This window comes from Lichtheimia ornata, assembly GCF_029851405.1.
Source record: "Lichtheimia ornata isolate CBS 291.66 chromosome Unknown scaffold00033, whole genome shotgun sequence".
Lineage (NCBI taxonomy): Eukaryota > Fungi > Mucoromycota > Mucoromycetes > Mucorales > Lichtheimiaceae > Lichtheimia > Lichtheimia ornata.
In genome coordinates this window covers 1,163-16,898 of record NW_026695353.1, presented here as the reverse complement: position 1 = coordinate 16,898, position 15,736 = coordinate 1,163, and the positions used below count along the sequence as shown (strand labels likewise).

At 43.5% G+C, this 15,736-nt stretch overlaps 6 protein-coding genes and 1 non-coding gene across 7 annotated transcripts; 3 read left to right on the top strand and 4 right to left on the bottom strand.

Moving 5' to 3' along the window:
* Window positions 1–36: 36 nt before the first annotated feature.
* Window positions 37–2,331, top strand: O0I10_006997 (uncharacterized protein; the record flags this gene model as incomplete). The annotated part of the gene is made up of 7 exons (XM_058487017.1): window positions 37–628; window positions 691–941; window positions 996–1,069; window positions 1,133–1,369; window positions 1,431–1,521; window positions 1,581–1,984; window positions 2,037–2,331. 7 exons carry the CDS (start codon window positions 37–39, stop codon window positions 2,329–2,331), a joined length of 1,944 nt encoding a protein of 647 aa, XP_058342094.1.
* Window positions 2,332–3,125: 794 nt separating this feature from the next.
* O0I10_006996 (calcium/proton exchanger) lies at window positions 3,126–6,299 on the top strand (the record flags this gene model as incomplete). The annotated part of the gene is made up of 11 exons (XM_058487016.1): window positions 3,126–3,335; window positions 3,397–3,985; window positions 4,052–4,514; window positions 4,571–4,740; window positions 4,805–4,881; window positions 4,944–5,102; window positions 5,159–5,351; window positions 5,417–5,736; window positions 5,799–5,863; window positions 5,923–6,039; window positions 6,101–6,299. The coding sequence occupies 11 exons, from the start codon at window positions 3,126–3,128 to the stop codon at window positions 6,297–6,299; spliced, it is 2,562 nt and encodes an 853-aa protein (XP_058342093.1).
* A 632-nt stretch (window positions 6,300–6,931) lies between these two features.
* O0I10_006995 (uncharacterized protein) lies at window positions 6,932–8,040 on the bottom strand (the record flags this gene model as incomplete). Its single annotated transcript, XM_058487015.1, has 3 exons — window positions 6,932–7,006; window positions 7,087–7,377; window positions 7,492–8,040. 3 exons carry the CDS (start codon window positions 8,038–8,040, stop codon window positions 6,932–6,934), a joined length of 915 nt encoding a protein of 304 aa, XP_058342092.1.
* Window positions 8,041–9,265: 1,225 nt separating this feature from the next.
* O0I10_006994 (spermidine synthase) lies at window positions 9,266–10,403 on the bottom strand (the record flags this gene model as incomplete). Its single annotated transcript, XM_058487014.1, has 4 exons — window positions 9,266–9,877; window positions 9,952–10,006; window positions 10,096–10,234; window positions 10,331–10,403. The coding sequence occupies 4 exons, from the start codon at window positions 10,401–10,403 to the stop codon at window positions 9,266–9,268; spliced, it is 879 nt and encodes a 292-aa protein (XP_058342091.1).
* Window positions 10,404–10,706: 303 nt separating this feature from the next.
* Window positions 10,707–11,887, bottom strand: O0I10_006993 (uncharacterized protein; the record flags this gene model as incomplete). The annotated part of the gene is made up of 6 exons (XM_058487013.1): window positions 10,707–10,726; window positions 10,834–11,182; window positions 11,308–11,534; window positions 11,596–11,624; window positions 11,688–11,748; window positions 11,854–11,887. 6 exons carry the CDS (start codon window positions 11,885–11,887, stop codon window positions 10,707–10,709), a joined length of 720 nt encoding a protein of 239 aa, XP_058342090.1.
* An 854-nt stretch (window positions 11,888–12,741) lies between these two features.
* Window positions 12,742–12,815, top strand: O0I10_006992. The gene has a single exon. It is a non-coding gene; the product is annotated as a tRNA-Val (tRNA).
* Window positions 12,816–14,895: 2,080 nt separating this feature from the next.
* Window positions 14,896–15,198, bottom strand: O0I10_006991 (uncharacterized protein; the record flags this gene model as incomplete). Its single annotated transcript, XM_058487012.1, has 1 exon — window positions 14,896–15,198. One exon carries the CDS (start codon window positions 15,196–15,198, stop codon window positions 14,896–14,898), a length of 303 nt encoding a protein of 100 aa, XP_058342089.1.
* Between the last annotated feature and the right edge of the window lie 538 nt (window positions 15,199–15,736).

Sequence of the window (15,736 nt, the reverse complement as noted above, 5' to 3'; positions counted from 1 at the left end):
CTCTCGCTTGTTGCTATCATCCTAATACCACAAACCATGTTTTCTATTCCACGATATCAAGGCGACGACGACGAATCCCAATCGCACCGATCGTATGAAAAGAAGCAAGAGCGCTTACAGAAGCTCATTGAAAAGGCCAATCGCAAACGACAACCACCGATCGATGAGAAAGACGACTCCAGCACCACCACCAACACAAAGAAAGACAAGCGAAGAAAAAAGGAAAAGGAACACAAGGTCGACAATGAACAGCTTAATGAAATGGATCACACCGAGACAATGCCTGTTGACGACGTTCAGGAAGCACAGCAGGAGCAGATCAGTGTTGACATGGCGTCGAAGGAGATCGATCACGAGCAAGACGAAGAGGAGGACAATGAAGGACGCGACAATGAAGACAACGACGACGACGACAAGGGGATTGTGGCATTTCCTGATATGATGGGCAAGCAGCAAAAGCAAAGCAAAGACGAGATACAATTGCTTCGAAAGATGGGTATTCCAGATTGGCTATTACAACCCACCATCATCTCGCCTTCGGATAAATGCGACATTGAATCGATTCCTGGCTTGTCAACAAAGTTGATCCGACGATGCAAAGAATTAGACATCACATCCTTTTTTGCCGGTAAATCAATCCATCTTGATGCAACCTACAAATGCACGATCATTAACCCAACCCAACTATAGTGCAAATGGCGGTCATTCCAGTGTTCCTAAGGAGACAAGCTTTGTATGATACCCGAAGATCACCAGGCGATTTGTGCGTATCAGCGCCCACTGGCAGCGGCAAAACTATGGCATACGTTCTACCCATCATTGAGATCTTATCCAAGCGAGTGGTGACACGATTGAGAGCCTTGGTGGTATTACCCACACGTGAATTGGCCATCCAAGTCAAGGAAACATTCGAAGCATTTGTCAAGGGCACAGGTCTTAAGGTATGGATCGTTAGGTGTTGAAATCAATTGCATCCAAATTAATTCTTTGCATAGGTGGGTTCAGCCATTGGTCAACATACCCTGCGTCGTGAACAACAAGCATTGGTTGGAAAGCCTGAGGATGATGAGTAAGTGGGGTATAGGGTGGTGAAAGATCTAGAGGATTGTCATCTTACACTCGATGTTTGTAGTTACATGGGAGGTCAAAGTCGAGTGGATATCTTGGTTGCAACACCTGGTCGTTTAACGGATCACATTCGAGAAACGCCCAACTTTACTCTTCAGCATTTGCGATTCTTGGTGATTGATGAAGCGGATCAGCTCTTGAACCACAGCTATAATGATTGGCTCAACCACATCCTTAATGCCACTCGTCCACAATCGCATCATTCTACCAACCCATTATCATTTAAGAAGGACCAGCATGGGTAAGTATAGGATTTAGGGGATGAGCGAACAATATCATGACTTATGGTCAAAATGTTGTAGTGTCTTGGAAGCCGATGCAATTGCGCCTTACTTTATGCGATCCCATTTTGATTTGCCAAGGACAGATGTTGATATTGCCAAGGCACCCACCGTAAGTAAACGAGGATTTATGCTAGGAATCATGGGGTTGCTGATCATGGTGTGGTCTAGGTACAAAAACTGCTCTTTTCGGCAACATTGACCAAGAACCCCGCCAAGATTGCTGGTTTGCATTTGACAGAACCTGAATACATTGCTGTACAACGCTCGGAGGACATGGAGGACAAACCCGATTATACCACACCAGAAGGCCTTACAGAATACATGACCGTTACATCAGCCGAACGAAAGCCTCTCATGCTATTGTACATCATGCATACATTCAACATTCAATCATGTCTTTGCTTTACGCGATCCGCCGAATCTACACAACAACTGAAAACACTCGTGGAAGCCTATGAGTCACGGCAATCAACGCATGATACCAAGATTGTAGTCGCTGATTACTCGAGTGATTTACCGCCCTCTGAAAGAAAGTCGCTACTTAAACGCTTCAAGAATGGTGATATCCATCTGTAAGTGGATCCTCCTTTTATTAGCACATTCATCTAACGGATTCTTTTATAGCCTTGTTTGTTCGGATTTGATTGGTCGTGGTATCGATTTGAACAATGTGGATGTGGTGATCAACTATGATGTACCCTGGTTTATGGACAAGTATATCCATCGTGTGGGAAGAACGGCTCGTGCAGGTCGTGAAGGACAAGCTTATTCGTTGGTTGAAAAGCAAGAAGCACGTCCTTTCAAAGACCTCTTGCGAAATGCCGGCCATTATCAGCAGATCAAACAACTACGTGTGGAGAACACCAAGCTAGAACCTATGCAAGCTGATTACGATGCGGCATTATCAAGTGTTGCTTAATAGTGGAATAAAGAAAAAAGTACCATTCAATGCATTGCTCTTTGTATGTTCAACGTGGTTTGCCCTTTAGAGGATAGTAGTACAAAGCGATAAGACAATGACACAAGGTTTATACATAGATGACCATAACCCCCACCAATTGCATGTATGTATAATTGAGCAATAAAGGAATAGTGATGAAAGCATACGGGTGAAACCTGCTACTTCCCATGGGAATCCCAAATCTTGTGAATGTCATTTTCATTATTCATTAGCATTGAAACATAGTTGTTCCTGAAATCTGTGTACGACAAATTCAGGGTCATTGTTATTGAAGACCAGACCAAGAGACAAAATGCCATTCATAATGACACATGCATTATATTCCGGGAGCTGATTGCATTCGGAGACGAGCCAAGTCAATATTACACCACCACTACAACATGATTGAACATTCCCAGCAGATAATTGCTTATCATCTTTGATTTCCCACACTATATAACACGGTTCCTTAGATGACTGAAACAAGCGTAAATTAAAGATGCAATGAAATGGCGAACCCATTGGTGAAATGAAACGGGATCATCCCTTGAAAGTTTAATGCAAATGTGGGAATGTTGGTGGCCAATGCCGAGTGGGTGGGTTATCATCATGTTACACGAGTCGTTTCTAACAAGGCAACTTTATACCATTTGTTTCAATTATCCTGACCTGACGTTTGATTATCTGTAGTGATAGAGAAGGGGATCATCTGCTTTTTAGGGTGGGAGATTTATTCCTTTTCCTTTCCCTTTGTATCTTTTTCTTCCCTCATTATGGATTCCTCCTCTGATCCACAATCGCTTTATGGAGCAATGGACACTGAATCACCACGACGCAAGTTGAAGAAGCGAGACTCCAGCAATGACAATGTGTCCGAGCATGAGAGCAATCGCAAGAACAAGTTACGCTCCCGTAAAGGACGTCAAGAAGATGATCGAGCATCACTTGATAGTAGAGAGATGACACTGAAAGATAGACAAGAGGTATGATGATGATGATGGAAGAGAACATGAATGACACCTTATCTAAGATGGTGATGTATAGCAAATGAATAAGCGACATCCCTTTGGTTTACCCATCTGGAAACCAGCCTTGTACAAGAAATCCCGTTCAGTGGTTCGAAGAGCCAATCGAGCACTTCATTCATCGCCATCGTCATCTCCCGAACTGTTTTTGGATCCTGGCAACTTGGCCTGGCTTGTGATCTTTGGATGGTGGCTCTCATTGCTGATGTTTGTAATCTCGGTCATTTTACTCCTTGTACCACCCGATGGTTATGCATATGGCCGTGTCATGCGTGAACTTGCATCCTACCTACTATGGCCATTCGGTCGCTACGTTGAACATCATGGCGAAGCTCACCACAAACAACCCATCCATTCATCAGCAGCATCCGTCAGCAGTCTAGCAGCAAGTATTACCAGCACAAGTAGAAGCTCCACATTGAGCAACAACAACAACAATGATTACGATGAGAATCGATCAGTCATATCCATTGATGATGACGACGAGGAGTCTTGCTTGCTACAAGATAAGCGGAGGCGAAAGCAAAGCATGCTCGGATGCATTATGGATGTGATCAAAAGTGGCCCTGGTGGATGCGCATACTACGTCTTGTATTTTATCATCATTGGTAAGCCATTGTTGAAATATGAATCCATGGGTGGGTTGTCAACTGACTAATGTACATTCTACAAAGCACCTACTATGTTTGTGGTATCTGCCATCTGCTGGTTATGCGTGATCACTATTCCCATGTCCAAGCTCAATTACATTTTACTACGACATTTACGGCAATACCCACTCAGCCTTCGATTCAAATCAAGCCCTTCTGGACAAGCTGATATGGTACATAGTGGTCGCCCCGTTGTCATCCTCTTATGCACCTATCAAGCGGTGGGATTGCAGTATTACAAGTACACATATGATGGCATCAATATCATTTTCATCAACTTGATTCCCTTGGTGTTCTTTGTCATATTCGATGAATACGTCCTCAAGCATTATTTTCCTGACAGCATGATCACTTCACCACAAGTCGTATTTGCACTCTCTCTTTCATCGGTGATTCCCCTATCCTATTTCATTGGGATGGGTATTTCCTCTGTTTCAGCACAATCAAGCATGGGCATTGGTGCCTTTTTGAATGCTTCTTTTGGCAGGTAACTTGGCTGTGAGTACGACTACAGATAATAGGACATTGACCTTTTGCTATTAGTATCATTGAGATCATCCTCTATGCTGTGGCTCTTATGAGTGGAAAAAGCGCGTTGGTAGAAGGAGCGTTGATTGGAAGTCTTATGGCAGGTGTACTGTTGTTGCCAGGGTGCTCCATGGTGAGCGGCGGTGTTAAACGCAAGGAGCAAAGATTCAATGCAAAGAGTGCAGGTATGTTCATTGTGAGCTATTATTGCGAAACAAACATGGATCGACTTACTGTGATCGCCTGTAGAGGTGACTTCAACAATGCTCATTATGGCCATCATTGGAGCTTTGGTGCCAACTCTCTTTTACCAAATGTTTGGCTCGGTAAATGTTTCGATTTGTGTTTCACATCATCTTGGACTAACTTTTGTTTATCCTTATTACAGTTTGAGATTCGATGCACTGGTTGCCCCGATACTGCGGATGGTAGTGGTAGCATTGCTTGTTCGCGATGTTACTCTGATCAAATGAACCCAACCATCGATCCTGTGTACCAAAACAATGTCAAGCCTCTCATGTGGTTTTGTGCTGCCATCCTTCCCTCGGTAAGTGAACACAACTATGAGGATATAGGATTGATTTGCTAATCATTCATTGATAGGCGTATGTAATTGGTATCGTTTTCAGCTTACGAACGCACGTGGATATGGTGTGGAAGAAACAATCGCATCATGGCAACGAACAACCACTCTCCTATTATCAAAAACTTTTACCCAACCATATCCTTCATCACCAGCAGCATCATCATCCATCACACAATGTCAATGACCCATCGACAAAACCAACCACCCAAGGTATACATCTGAAAAGGAATCGATGGTCCAAAGACAAACGTCCTTAATGACTCTTGCACAATTAGACCCTACTTATGGACCACCTACAGCGGCATCAGCATCGGTTACAGAAAGGCCAGATGTCTCCCATATCAGCAATGATGGCCATGTGCTACCTACAATCGTTCCTGCCACAGCCTATGTGCATGTCAAAGAACCAGAGGAAGAAGAGGAAGCGGGTGGTCATGATTCACCCAATTGGAGCAGAAGCAAGAGCTTTACCATTCTCTTTGGATGTACCGTTTTGTATTCTATTATTGCCGAGGTGCTGGTAGACACTGTGGATGGAGTTATGGAAAATTTGACCGTGGATGAAAAGTTCTTGGGCCTCACACTTTTTGCATTGGTACGTGCTTTCTCCTTTTTTTATTCCATGATGGTTGATTCTCATGCACACGTATACTACAGGTACCCAATATCACCGAGTTTATGAACGCCATCTCCTTTGCATTATACGGCAACATCGTGCTAAGGTAATAATGAAAAGTGATCGTCAACTTGAGATGCATATTCACATTTACTACAATGATAGCATGGAGATTGGATCAGCGTATGCGCTACAAGTTTGTCTATTGCAAATCCCAGCTATGGTGGCATTCTCATTGTGGTTTAACTGGGGAAAGGAAGAATTGGCAAACTACACCTTCAGGTATGGAAGGATACGACGTTATGGATACGTAGTAAACTAATGATGGATACATCATGGATAGCCTTGTATTTCCTCGATGGGATGTTATTTGTGTCATCTTCTCGGTCTTTCTCCTGACTTACACGTACCAAGAAGGACGATCCAACTATTTCAAGGGCTCCATCCTAATATTGACCTATTGCGTTTTGATGGCTGGTTTCTATTTCACCCCACCATACACCGAAAAGAGCATCCTCATTGGCTTTAATCCCAACCCGTAGCCTCGTTTATGCAAGCTTCAACACCTATTCGTCAATATTGTAGAGATCCCCTAATTCCTTTTTTATCGCCACGCAGCAAGCTACAAGTTTTGTATTATATACCTCCGCCCACAATTTATTAGACCTTCCCTCCTTTATAACATCTCATCTTCTTTTTGTGTGTATATACTTGTGTTTGTGTTATTGGGTATGCAAGTGCGTGTGTGTGTGTGTGTGTGTGTGTGTTATGCAGCTCACTGGTACAAGTTTTGTGGAGCGCTCGAATCGCATAGTCCTCGTCGATCACCTGTCACTGGCTTGATTTTACTGCCGCTAAATGAAATTACGCGCAAATTTAGAATACTAGCTTCATTTTGCTAGTTTGTTTCTTATGAATCAAATGATGATAGCCCAGGTACGCTATTTTCCCTCTCCGCTTGGATAACAATAACATCATGATATCATAAAAGATGGAATTTTGATTGCTCTTTTGTAACTGCGGATGATGCAGGGCGAAAAAGTATCTACAATATTGTAACACGGGGGGAGAAACGTTACACGGGATATATATAGCATGGTGTTGTTGTGGCGCGAAAAAAGGATGGGGGGCTACAAAAGGGAAGAAGCAAGTGATATGCAAAAAAAAAGAGAGACTAAGCCCCAGCTGGTGGTGACACACCACCGGGAATAAGGGATGCCAAGCCGTCAGCACCGGATGACAACAGATTCTAACCCGAGAGAAATCCCAAATTTAGCACAATAAACAAACCACCTTAAGAGAACAACTCAATTGTAAATGTATACTTACGCTAACAGGACAATCAAAGTTTGCATGGTTGGAGATGGTGAAGGAGATGGGGATGACGCCAAACTTGACGGTGGGAATAACATCATAATCGATCGTGATTTGCTGTGCTTCACCACCGGTCATGCCACACTTGCTTAGCAGATCCGACATGATGGCTTTACTGCTATCGTCAGCTGCATCCACCTTCAAGTTGAAAGGGAAGCTGATATTCGTCACCGCTTGCTTATTGATATGCACATTGTCAAGCTCACCACCTCCGATTTGCGTATCGTGATGGTTAGGGTAATATGCCTATGTTGTAGCCCAAAAAATAAAACCTGTTTTTAGCCCTTCATCCGAATACCCACCATTTGTAGCCTCATTCTTCGCCCCCATTCCTAAAAGCAGATCATCCATGCTACATACCTTCGCCTCAATCTTTTCAAAAGTGATGCCTTCCACGTTTGGATTGTCCACCGAAATAGCCAAAGTAAAGTTCATGTTCACCGTTTCGCCGGTCATGCTGACTTGGGGTTCACCTTCAAGGCCATTCATGCTTACATCAGGGACCTTAAAAGTAGCTGCAAGCACACCAATGACAATAGCAAGTGCAATAACGAGCAAGAAAATGACGCAGCAGATGTAACGTAGCCATCGAGGATAGCATGTACAGCATCCACAGCAGACCTTATCCATGCATGTTCGCCGTTTACGTTGTTCTTGTGGGACCATAAGCATGTCATCGTCGTCAGAGTCATAATGATGTCCACCACCTGTTAACTTGACATCCGACATGCTTGCTCGTTGGTTGCTGCCATGCCAACCCATAGCACGCTCCGTATCACCCACATCTTCAAGCGATTGGCGGCTATGAGGATCAAATGGACTTGGTGGATACGGTGATTGTCGCATTGGTGGTGGGCTCATCATTGATTGCTGGTGGTGTGGTGGTGGAGGCGGTGGAGCAGCATACATTTGATTGTGATAAGACATGGGATGATGAAAGAGAAAGAAAAGCTGTAAAGCGAGAGAGGGAAAAAAAAGTGGTTGTAAAAAAAGAAGAAAGAAAAAGGGGATGGTGGTTGCCAAGGCGACTCGAATCCTTTTGTGCCTTTCGACACACACACTCACACTACTGCTTATACAAAAATAGATGTGTTTTGTTTCGCATTAGCTTTCATCTCCCGCCAAGTCTTGACTCTTGCTGCTCGCTCTTTTTTTTGAATGTGATCCCGGGTTTTTGCTCTTTCGGTATTGTTTTTCCTTCCACCGATTCTACCACTCATTTCTTCTCAAGGCCATGGTTACATCCGTGAATTTCATGTCGATCGGTAATAGCAACACAAAGGCTGCATATACTCATGAAAATCTTGGCTAACTTGGCATAGTCATTGGGGCGACATTCTTATATCTTGTCAATGTGCTAACGCATTTTGGGCTATTGGGTGATCAATGGTCTGCTGCTATGAATAAGGATAAGGGTGATGCGCATTGGTGGACTAGGCGATCAAACACACATCCACGCATTTTCGATCAGGCTCTCGAATATTCATTGTATGCTGTTCAGGTGAGCGTGATCATATCCATTCAATGCCGCTTGTCACCGTGAACACTTTTTTGACTCAACCATCAATACGCACAGACGTTTTTCATTATGGGCATGATGAATCTCGCTGATGTGGAATGCTACACGCACGCTTTCCAGCTTGGTGTGTTTTTCTTTATTGCATATATGGTACCCGATATTTATCGTTCGTGGGTGTGGGAAGATCGACCCTGCCGTCTTTTGGCTGTCAAATCCATCCAAGGTCTCTTGAGCACTGCTGGTTTGACCACGCTGCTACACCATTTTGGCACAGTCATCTTTTAGCTTCCTTATTGGGGATGATCAATCGTCATCTCCTCCCCTTTGTAAATCCTCCGAAACACTGTGAATAATGAATTTGTAAATACACGAGACATTTAATTCTTTATATACAAAACACGTGGGATTGGGGTGTGGGATTGTGCTTTGCATGTTGGAGCAAGTGCTATGGATAGCACAAGAAAATGAAATTGTTTGTGTGTGTGTGTGTACATGATAGGGATGTGCAAGGTGCAGCAAGGAGTAAACTTGTATTCTGTTTTCTGCAATGTCTCTTTTTGGTAAAGCTCAGGGTAGTAGAGTTTGGAAAAGGCAAGGTATTTTTCTTTGGGCGCATCATGATTCAAGCACACGCTTGGCAAATTGAGGAAGGATAAAAGATGCCTTATGGATGGCAGCACTGTAGTAGCGGCATAGCTTGTTTTCTTCATCCTCTGACCAGCAACGCAAGGGTTTGCTGGGATCCAAAGTAGGATCCTTGGAGCACACAATGAAACCAATTTGGCCAGTGGGATAAGATGGCACGCAAGCATATGAATAACGCACTTGCGGATAAATGGTACGGTTGAATACCACCGCTTTACGAATAGTTTCCATATCAAGCCACATGACTTCAGCTTGAGTGATGAAGATACCCTTGTCAGTCATTGCACGCTTGAGCATCTCATAGAATGCGTATGAGAATAAGCCTTCAGCAGGGCCATCTGGATCCGAGCAGTCGACAATCACGACATCATAGATATTGGATTTGTCTCGTAAAAACTCAACACCATCTTGGATGACAACCGACACCTTTGGATGATCAAACCCAATAGCCATTTCACCCATGTGTTCTTTGGCCACACGCAATACCATCTCGTCAATCTCCACTAGCGTTACCCCTTCCACTTCAGGATGTTTGACGACTTCACGCAACACGCCACCATCACCTCCTCCAATGACAAGTACCTATGATTTGTGTGTATGCATGTTTTGATAAGCTGGCCGCCACAAACATATACACACGCAAAAGAACAACATACCTGCTTTGGATTAGGATGCGAGTTCATTGCTAAATGGGTGATCATCTCTTGATACCTATTAAACGTGAACGATGAGTGGGGTCAATGCACAAGTGGGGGTGGCCCGTGTGTGTGTGCGTGTGCCTCTGCACGCGTTAGCCTTACGAAAACTCATCACGCTCTGTGGCCTGAATAACATTGTCCAACACAAGCACATTGCCATGATGCGTAGATCGAAAAACCATCACATCCTGGTATTCAGATTTCTCATGGAATAGCACCTCTTCTACTTGTAGACCGGCAGCTAGATGGATTAACCAGGAACGTCAATATGTCTGTGCTTGAGTGGGGGGAGGATGTTGGGGGAGGGAAGCAATCCATAAGCAAAAATAACCATTACCTTGGCCAGGCCACATTTCGTTCTTTTCCATAAACCATCCGTCTTTAACCAAAGGATCATTCATCTTTGTCATTGTGTGTTGAAGAAGAGAAAGAAGAGTGAAACAACAATTTTCTACTTGACTCGCTCTCAAAAAGAATGCCCGAGAAAAAGAAAGTTTGCACACATGACCCCAAATGTGCCTTTTTGAGTCCGCAAATGATGTCGATGATACTGGTGACGGTGTATGACATCGTCAGCCACTCATCCCGCCCAACCATCGCCTTTATGGAAGGAGTCCTTGAAACATTACGCCTTTGATCAAACAAGTATCATATTGTAACAAGTCTACAGGACTTTAATGAATCTTTATTGTCACGTTTACTATTCAACATGCTTAAGCGGTCTTGGCGAGCTCTAGAACGGCAATAATAAGTAACATAATATTGTTGTACCATCATTCATCTCATCCATCTCTCTCTCTTTCCCACTCTTTGTCCCACGACCCAAGCGTATTAACTTACTCTCGACATCAGCAACAGCTTGATCCAAAATTTGCTTCTGGATAGCAGGGTCCTCGAGATCCTTCTTCACCTTTTCGATCAAGTAAGCGGCCAATTGCTTCTGTTCACGCTCACGGAGGTTTGCCTCATGACGCACCCACGAGTCGAGAGTGCTCTTGACTTCCTGGGCAACAGCAACTTGTTGTTTCAATGCAAAAGCTTCAGCTTCAATATGGGCAGTCTCACGGGACAATTCGAACAAAGCCTTGGTGACATCAACGAGATCCTTCATTTGACCAGCTTCATCGATACGAGCCTGCACAGTGTTCTTGTGTTCAACACGGGCATCGTTCAACACCTTCTTGATACGCTAATGGCGTCATAATAAAAGTTGCCTGACGTTAATGATCATATCACATTTGCATTGGATTCCATCATCATCATCATCATCCCCCCACCTCCTATGTCATCATCCCTCTTGTAGCCGATTCTTACCTCAATGTGATCATTGGCCATGTTGGTGAAAGGCTCACGAGTATACTTCAAAAGCACACCAAGGAAACCGGCAGTGGTCAACAACACCAAAGATTCTTCGTTCAAGATGTAAATCTCCTTGGCAATCAAAGCAGTACCCAAAGCAGTGCCTGCAGTCAAATAACCAGCCTTGGCAGCAATCGAATCACCAGGAAGCATATCGAGGATGCTGGACTTTTTGGGAGCAGCTAAAGTGTTATTGGATTAGCAAACAAACACACACACAAACGATGCTATACTGCTACTTACCTTCAGTCTCAGTGCTGTACTTGCGGGCACTACAAGAAAAAACCAACAATGAGAATCGTCGCCATGGCAACTACAGCTATCCATATACATACGCAGCAACAGCAGCAGTGCGACGGGTTGCGTTCAAAGCGGCAGGGCGAGCGGCAATGGAAGCTATTCAAGGTAAATGAGCATACGCGTGCTAAATAAAAGAAAAAGCGACCCATTGCAGCATGGCATTTCGCGTTCGCTGGTGTATTCACTTCTCGGTTGTCGTACCTGCTGCGTTCTTGCTCAAGAGTCTAAAGGCCATGTCGTCTATAAATTCGTCAGTGAATGGGTTGTTGAATACGCCAATGTGTCGTTCGTTGCTTCTTACAGGATCAGTCTACAAGTGGAAAACCAGGATTTATATGACACCCCTTTCCATTTCCCGCCTTTCAATAGTGACGTAAATTAAGACTTGCGCACCCATAGAACTCCCTCCACCCCACTTCTTGTCTACGAATACATTACCAATAACCATTAAAACTGACATGATATTCATGGCCGTTCTAATCCACGTATATTAAAAGCATCCACGTGCCTCCTGCTATGGTATACAGCAAACAACATCATGCTGGAATACTTTGTCAAATGATCAACCATAAGCTTCGTTGTCAACTAGCACTATTCACTCATAATAAAAGTACATCTTTAACCGCTTGAAGGTGTATATTAGGATCACTACTATACATGTATTGCTCGCTTAAAAACTCATTCCTTTACACCCATCGATGTTATTCATCTATCTTATGATATGAATTGCTACTTGATGCATAAGCTAATACATGATGGACATTCGAAACGGATATACACCGATGCTTGCGACCAACCGCTCTTGTAGCCATCGTTTTTTACGCTGCATGTAAAATTTTGGGTTTCAAGCGGTCGGCCTTTGGGCAGGTGAACTACCATGATTCTCCGCCCAATAATTGATATGCCAACTTCCATCCTAAATTCCAATTGATTGTGCTCCCATAAGTATTCCAGCACTTCACAGTCAACTTCGGCTACTGCTCCGCTACATTATGCTGCAAATTACGTGCTAATTCGCTTACCTTCTATATATGGCAATTTTGTGGTCTATCTGAGACCTCACAAATAAAAAAATAACTAGGAAAACAGGATTCCATGGTGTAGTTGGTTATCACACCTGTCTAACACACAGGAGGTCTCCGGATCGAGCCCGGATGGAATCAATGAAAACAGCCATTGAATTGGTTGTTAAACCTTTTGTTTTTCTTCTGGGGATCGATCACGTGATATGTATTCATGGCATTTTGCTGTTTTCTCATTTTCGTCATGTTTGCCATTAAGTATGCCGCCTAACGCAATCCATTTAGTATCTTCCTTTCTACAGGGCAGGAGATAAGCGAAACTAATAATGAGGAACCTCGAAAAAAGAATATTTACATCCTAGCATAGATTATTATCCAACCTTGGTTTCCTTGTCATTTCTCTTGGTAAGCCCATCCACATCGTCCAAACAGAAAGCTCACATCTCGTTCGTACGAAATCTCAGGGGGACATGGGACCAAAAATATTGCATGGAGTCAATAACGAGCGCACGAATCAATATGACATACCTTTTTGATACACATTACAATGCTATTATTTATGCATACCATCTTACGGCAGCAAGGAATCTTATACGGATACCAAACCTTTGACGATAATAATTATCATCTCCTGCATAGGCTTCATCCAACATCTGATCGTCAACATTGTCCACATGATGCATGTATGGATGTTGGCAATAAGAAAGCCGTTGTATAATCCCACCCCCATACTGGAACTATGATGGCGGGGAACATTCACACTGGTGTGCAATGCTTACCAACTATGAAGATCTCAACGACTTCTCTTTTAAAACGAACGTTTACACAAACATCCTCAAACAACGTCTTATTTCGTGGAACTTGGACACGGCAAGTAATTTGGGTGATACCATGTCGGATGATGGAAATCGCCACCTTGCTATCTCAGATCCTGATTTATACATGCGTAATCATCAAGGCTCCCGCATCAATCTACCAGCTGATCGCCATTGTCAAATACATTTTATCACTCTTTGTGGTCCCAGAAATACCCACGCCCACCATGCAGGTATAACAAGATGATTGTTGTCGCCCATCGCTTTTGTCCGACACATCTCTAATTTCCTCCCATCATATCGCCCTTTGATTCCTCGCACCGTCAAAAGCCCATAGCCAGTGTCATGATTAACATTATCGATCAAGATCCTCTTGTTCTTTATCACAACACTAAATTCGAGAGTGATGATGCTTGTTACATACACTGCTTGGCACATCGCAAGCTTAATTCTTTATGCTCAAGAAAGAATGAGTGGTGATACAATACTGCACGAGGACATGAACATACCACGCTGCATAGACGTTGAGGGGAACACATTCAGCAAGTCCATATCCATTCCGCGCGGGGAAATCCCATCTTTTTCACGCGTATCCATTATCACACTATCAGGTAAATGGACTTCCTATTCATTGCAAAGCGTCCACTTTGGCTAATGTTGTTTTTGTAAAGGCATGGACAAGCGGAAGGCGTTCAATGAATACGCCGAAAGTAGACGTACAAAAAGCAGGCAGACGTTCAGTGCTCTTCTTCAACGAACACAACAAGCACTATTCTTGGAGGACCAAGAAGAGCTAAGGTTGATTGAAGAGAATCTCCTACACGCCACAAAGGATGCGCTGTCATCAATCACGGTATTGAAGCAAATGGATGCAGCACTTCGATGGGAGGTGTGGATGGCCTTCACCTACGATGATGTTAACCCATGGTCACCTGATCAATTTACAATGAGTAAGCCTAACCTGAAGCATTTACATTTCTCGATCTCACTCTTCCCAAAACAACTTTACAATATAGGAAACCGTTATATCCATCCTCATTCGGGCTGCAATACAATAGTGGTGATTAGGATTTACTTTATTAAAAGAGTCAAATGTTACAATGGCAACGAGGGCAATGGAAGTACTAGGATATCAATGAAACCGTAATGATCATAACAAATATTAGCACATGGGTCGTTCACAAAAAGGAATAATGGTACAATCTCGCTTCCCGACCTTCAAATCTCTATCCCCCTTTCAATCAAGTGATCCACATATTGCACATATGAACTGATAGCACGATATCTTCCTAAACACTAATTCTCATTCAATGAAAAATCCGAAGAATATTATATGGCATGTAATGTGGATGTTTATCAAGCAAATAGGATAGAGGAACAGGGTTGAATAAGAAGGAGCGAGTGAATCACATAGAGGGAATAGGGATAACTGTGTCATTGTGTTCTTGGTTGCTGCCGCCATAATCATACTTCATCCATGATCGCAAAGTAGCTGCTGAGTCCATTGAATCGAGTACTCCAATACCATCCATGACTGTAAAACACCTTTTGTCAAAGATATGGGCCAGTTCCTCAATGTCATCCAATCCATCATCACCATCCTCAGCCGTATCCACATGACATGATCCATCGTTCCTGCTGACAACGACGCGACAAGTAACCAAAGCAACATTCCAGGATTCCTCATCACTGCACTTGATTCCATCCATCCCTCGTAACCATTGCAAGTCCAACATGTTGATAGAAAGAGCTCTTGTGGTCGCTTGAAACAAACTTCCTTTTCCATCAGGTCGTTGGTAAATCACTTGCTTGGTCATTTCTATCGCAGCTCAACTAGGTGAAGATTGCGTGTATCGCGGCGTAACTGATGGCTGATATGGTATCATCCATAGGGGTTCGTATGCATCAAAGCAAGTTGCTACACGTGAATAAAGCTGCCATGTACACCATGACTATCTGCTGTTCTTGTAAAAAAAGGCTGCACTGTAGGTTGCTGAAGTAACTTGAGACTATGGAGTAAAGACCTTGCTAATGACAACTGCTGTTACGTTTGGTTGTGGCAGAGTAGTGTGCAAGAAAGTGCGTGTGTTGTAGTAGAGTGACACGAATGTGAACGCTGTTTGAGACCATGGAGTAGCGACATCGCTAATAGCAACTGCTGGAATGAATGCTATCACGCTTGATGTTGGTAGAGGATTGTACAAGAGAAGGTGTCGTGTCAAGGAACGAGGGTGCTGTAGTGGGCTG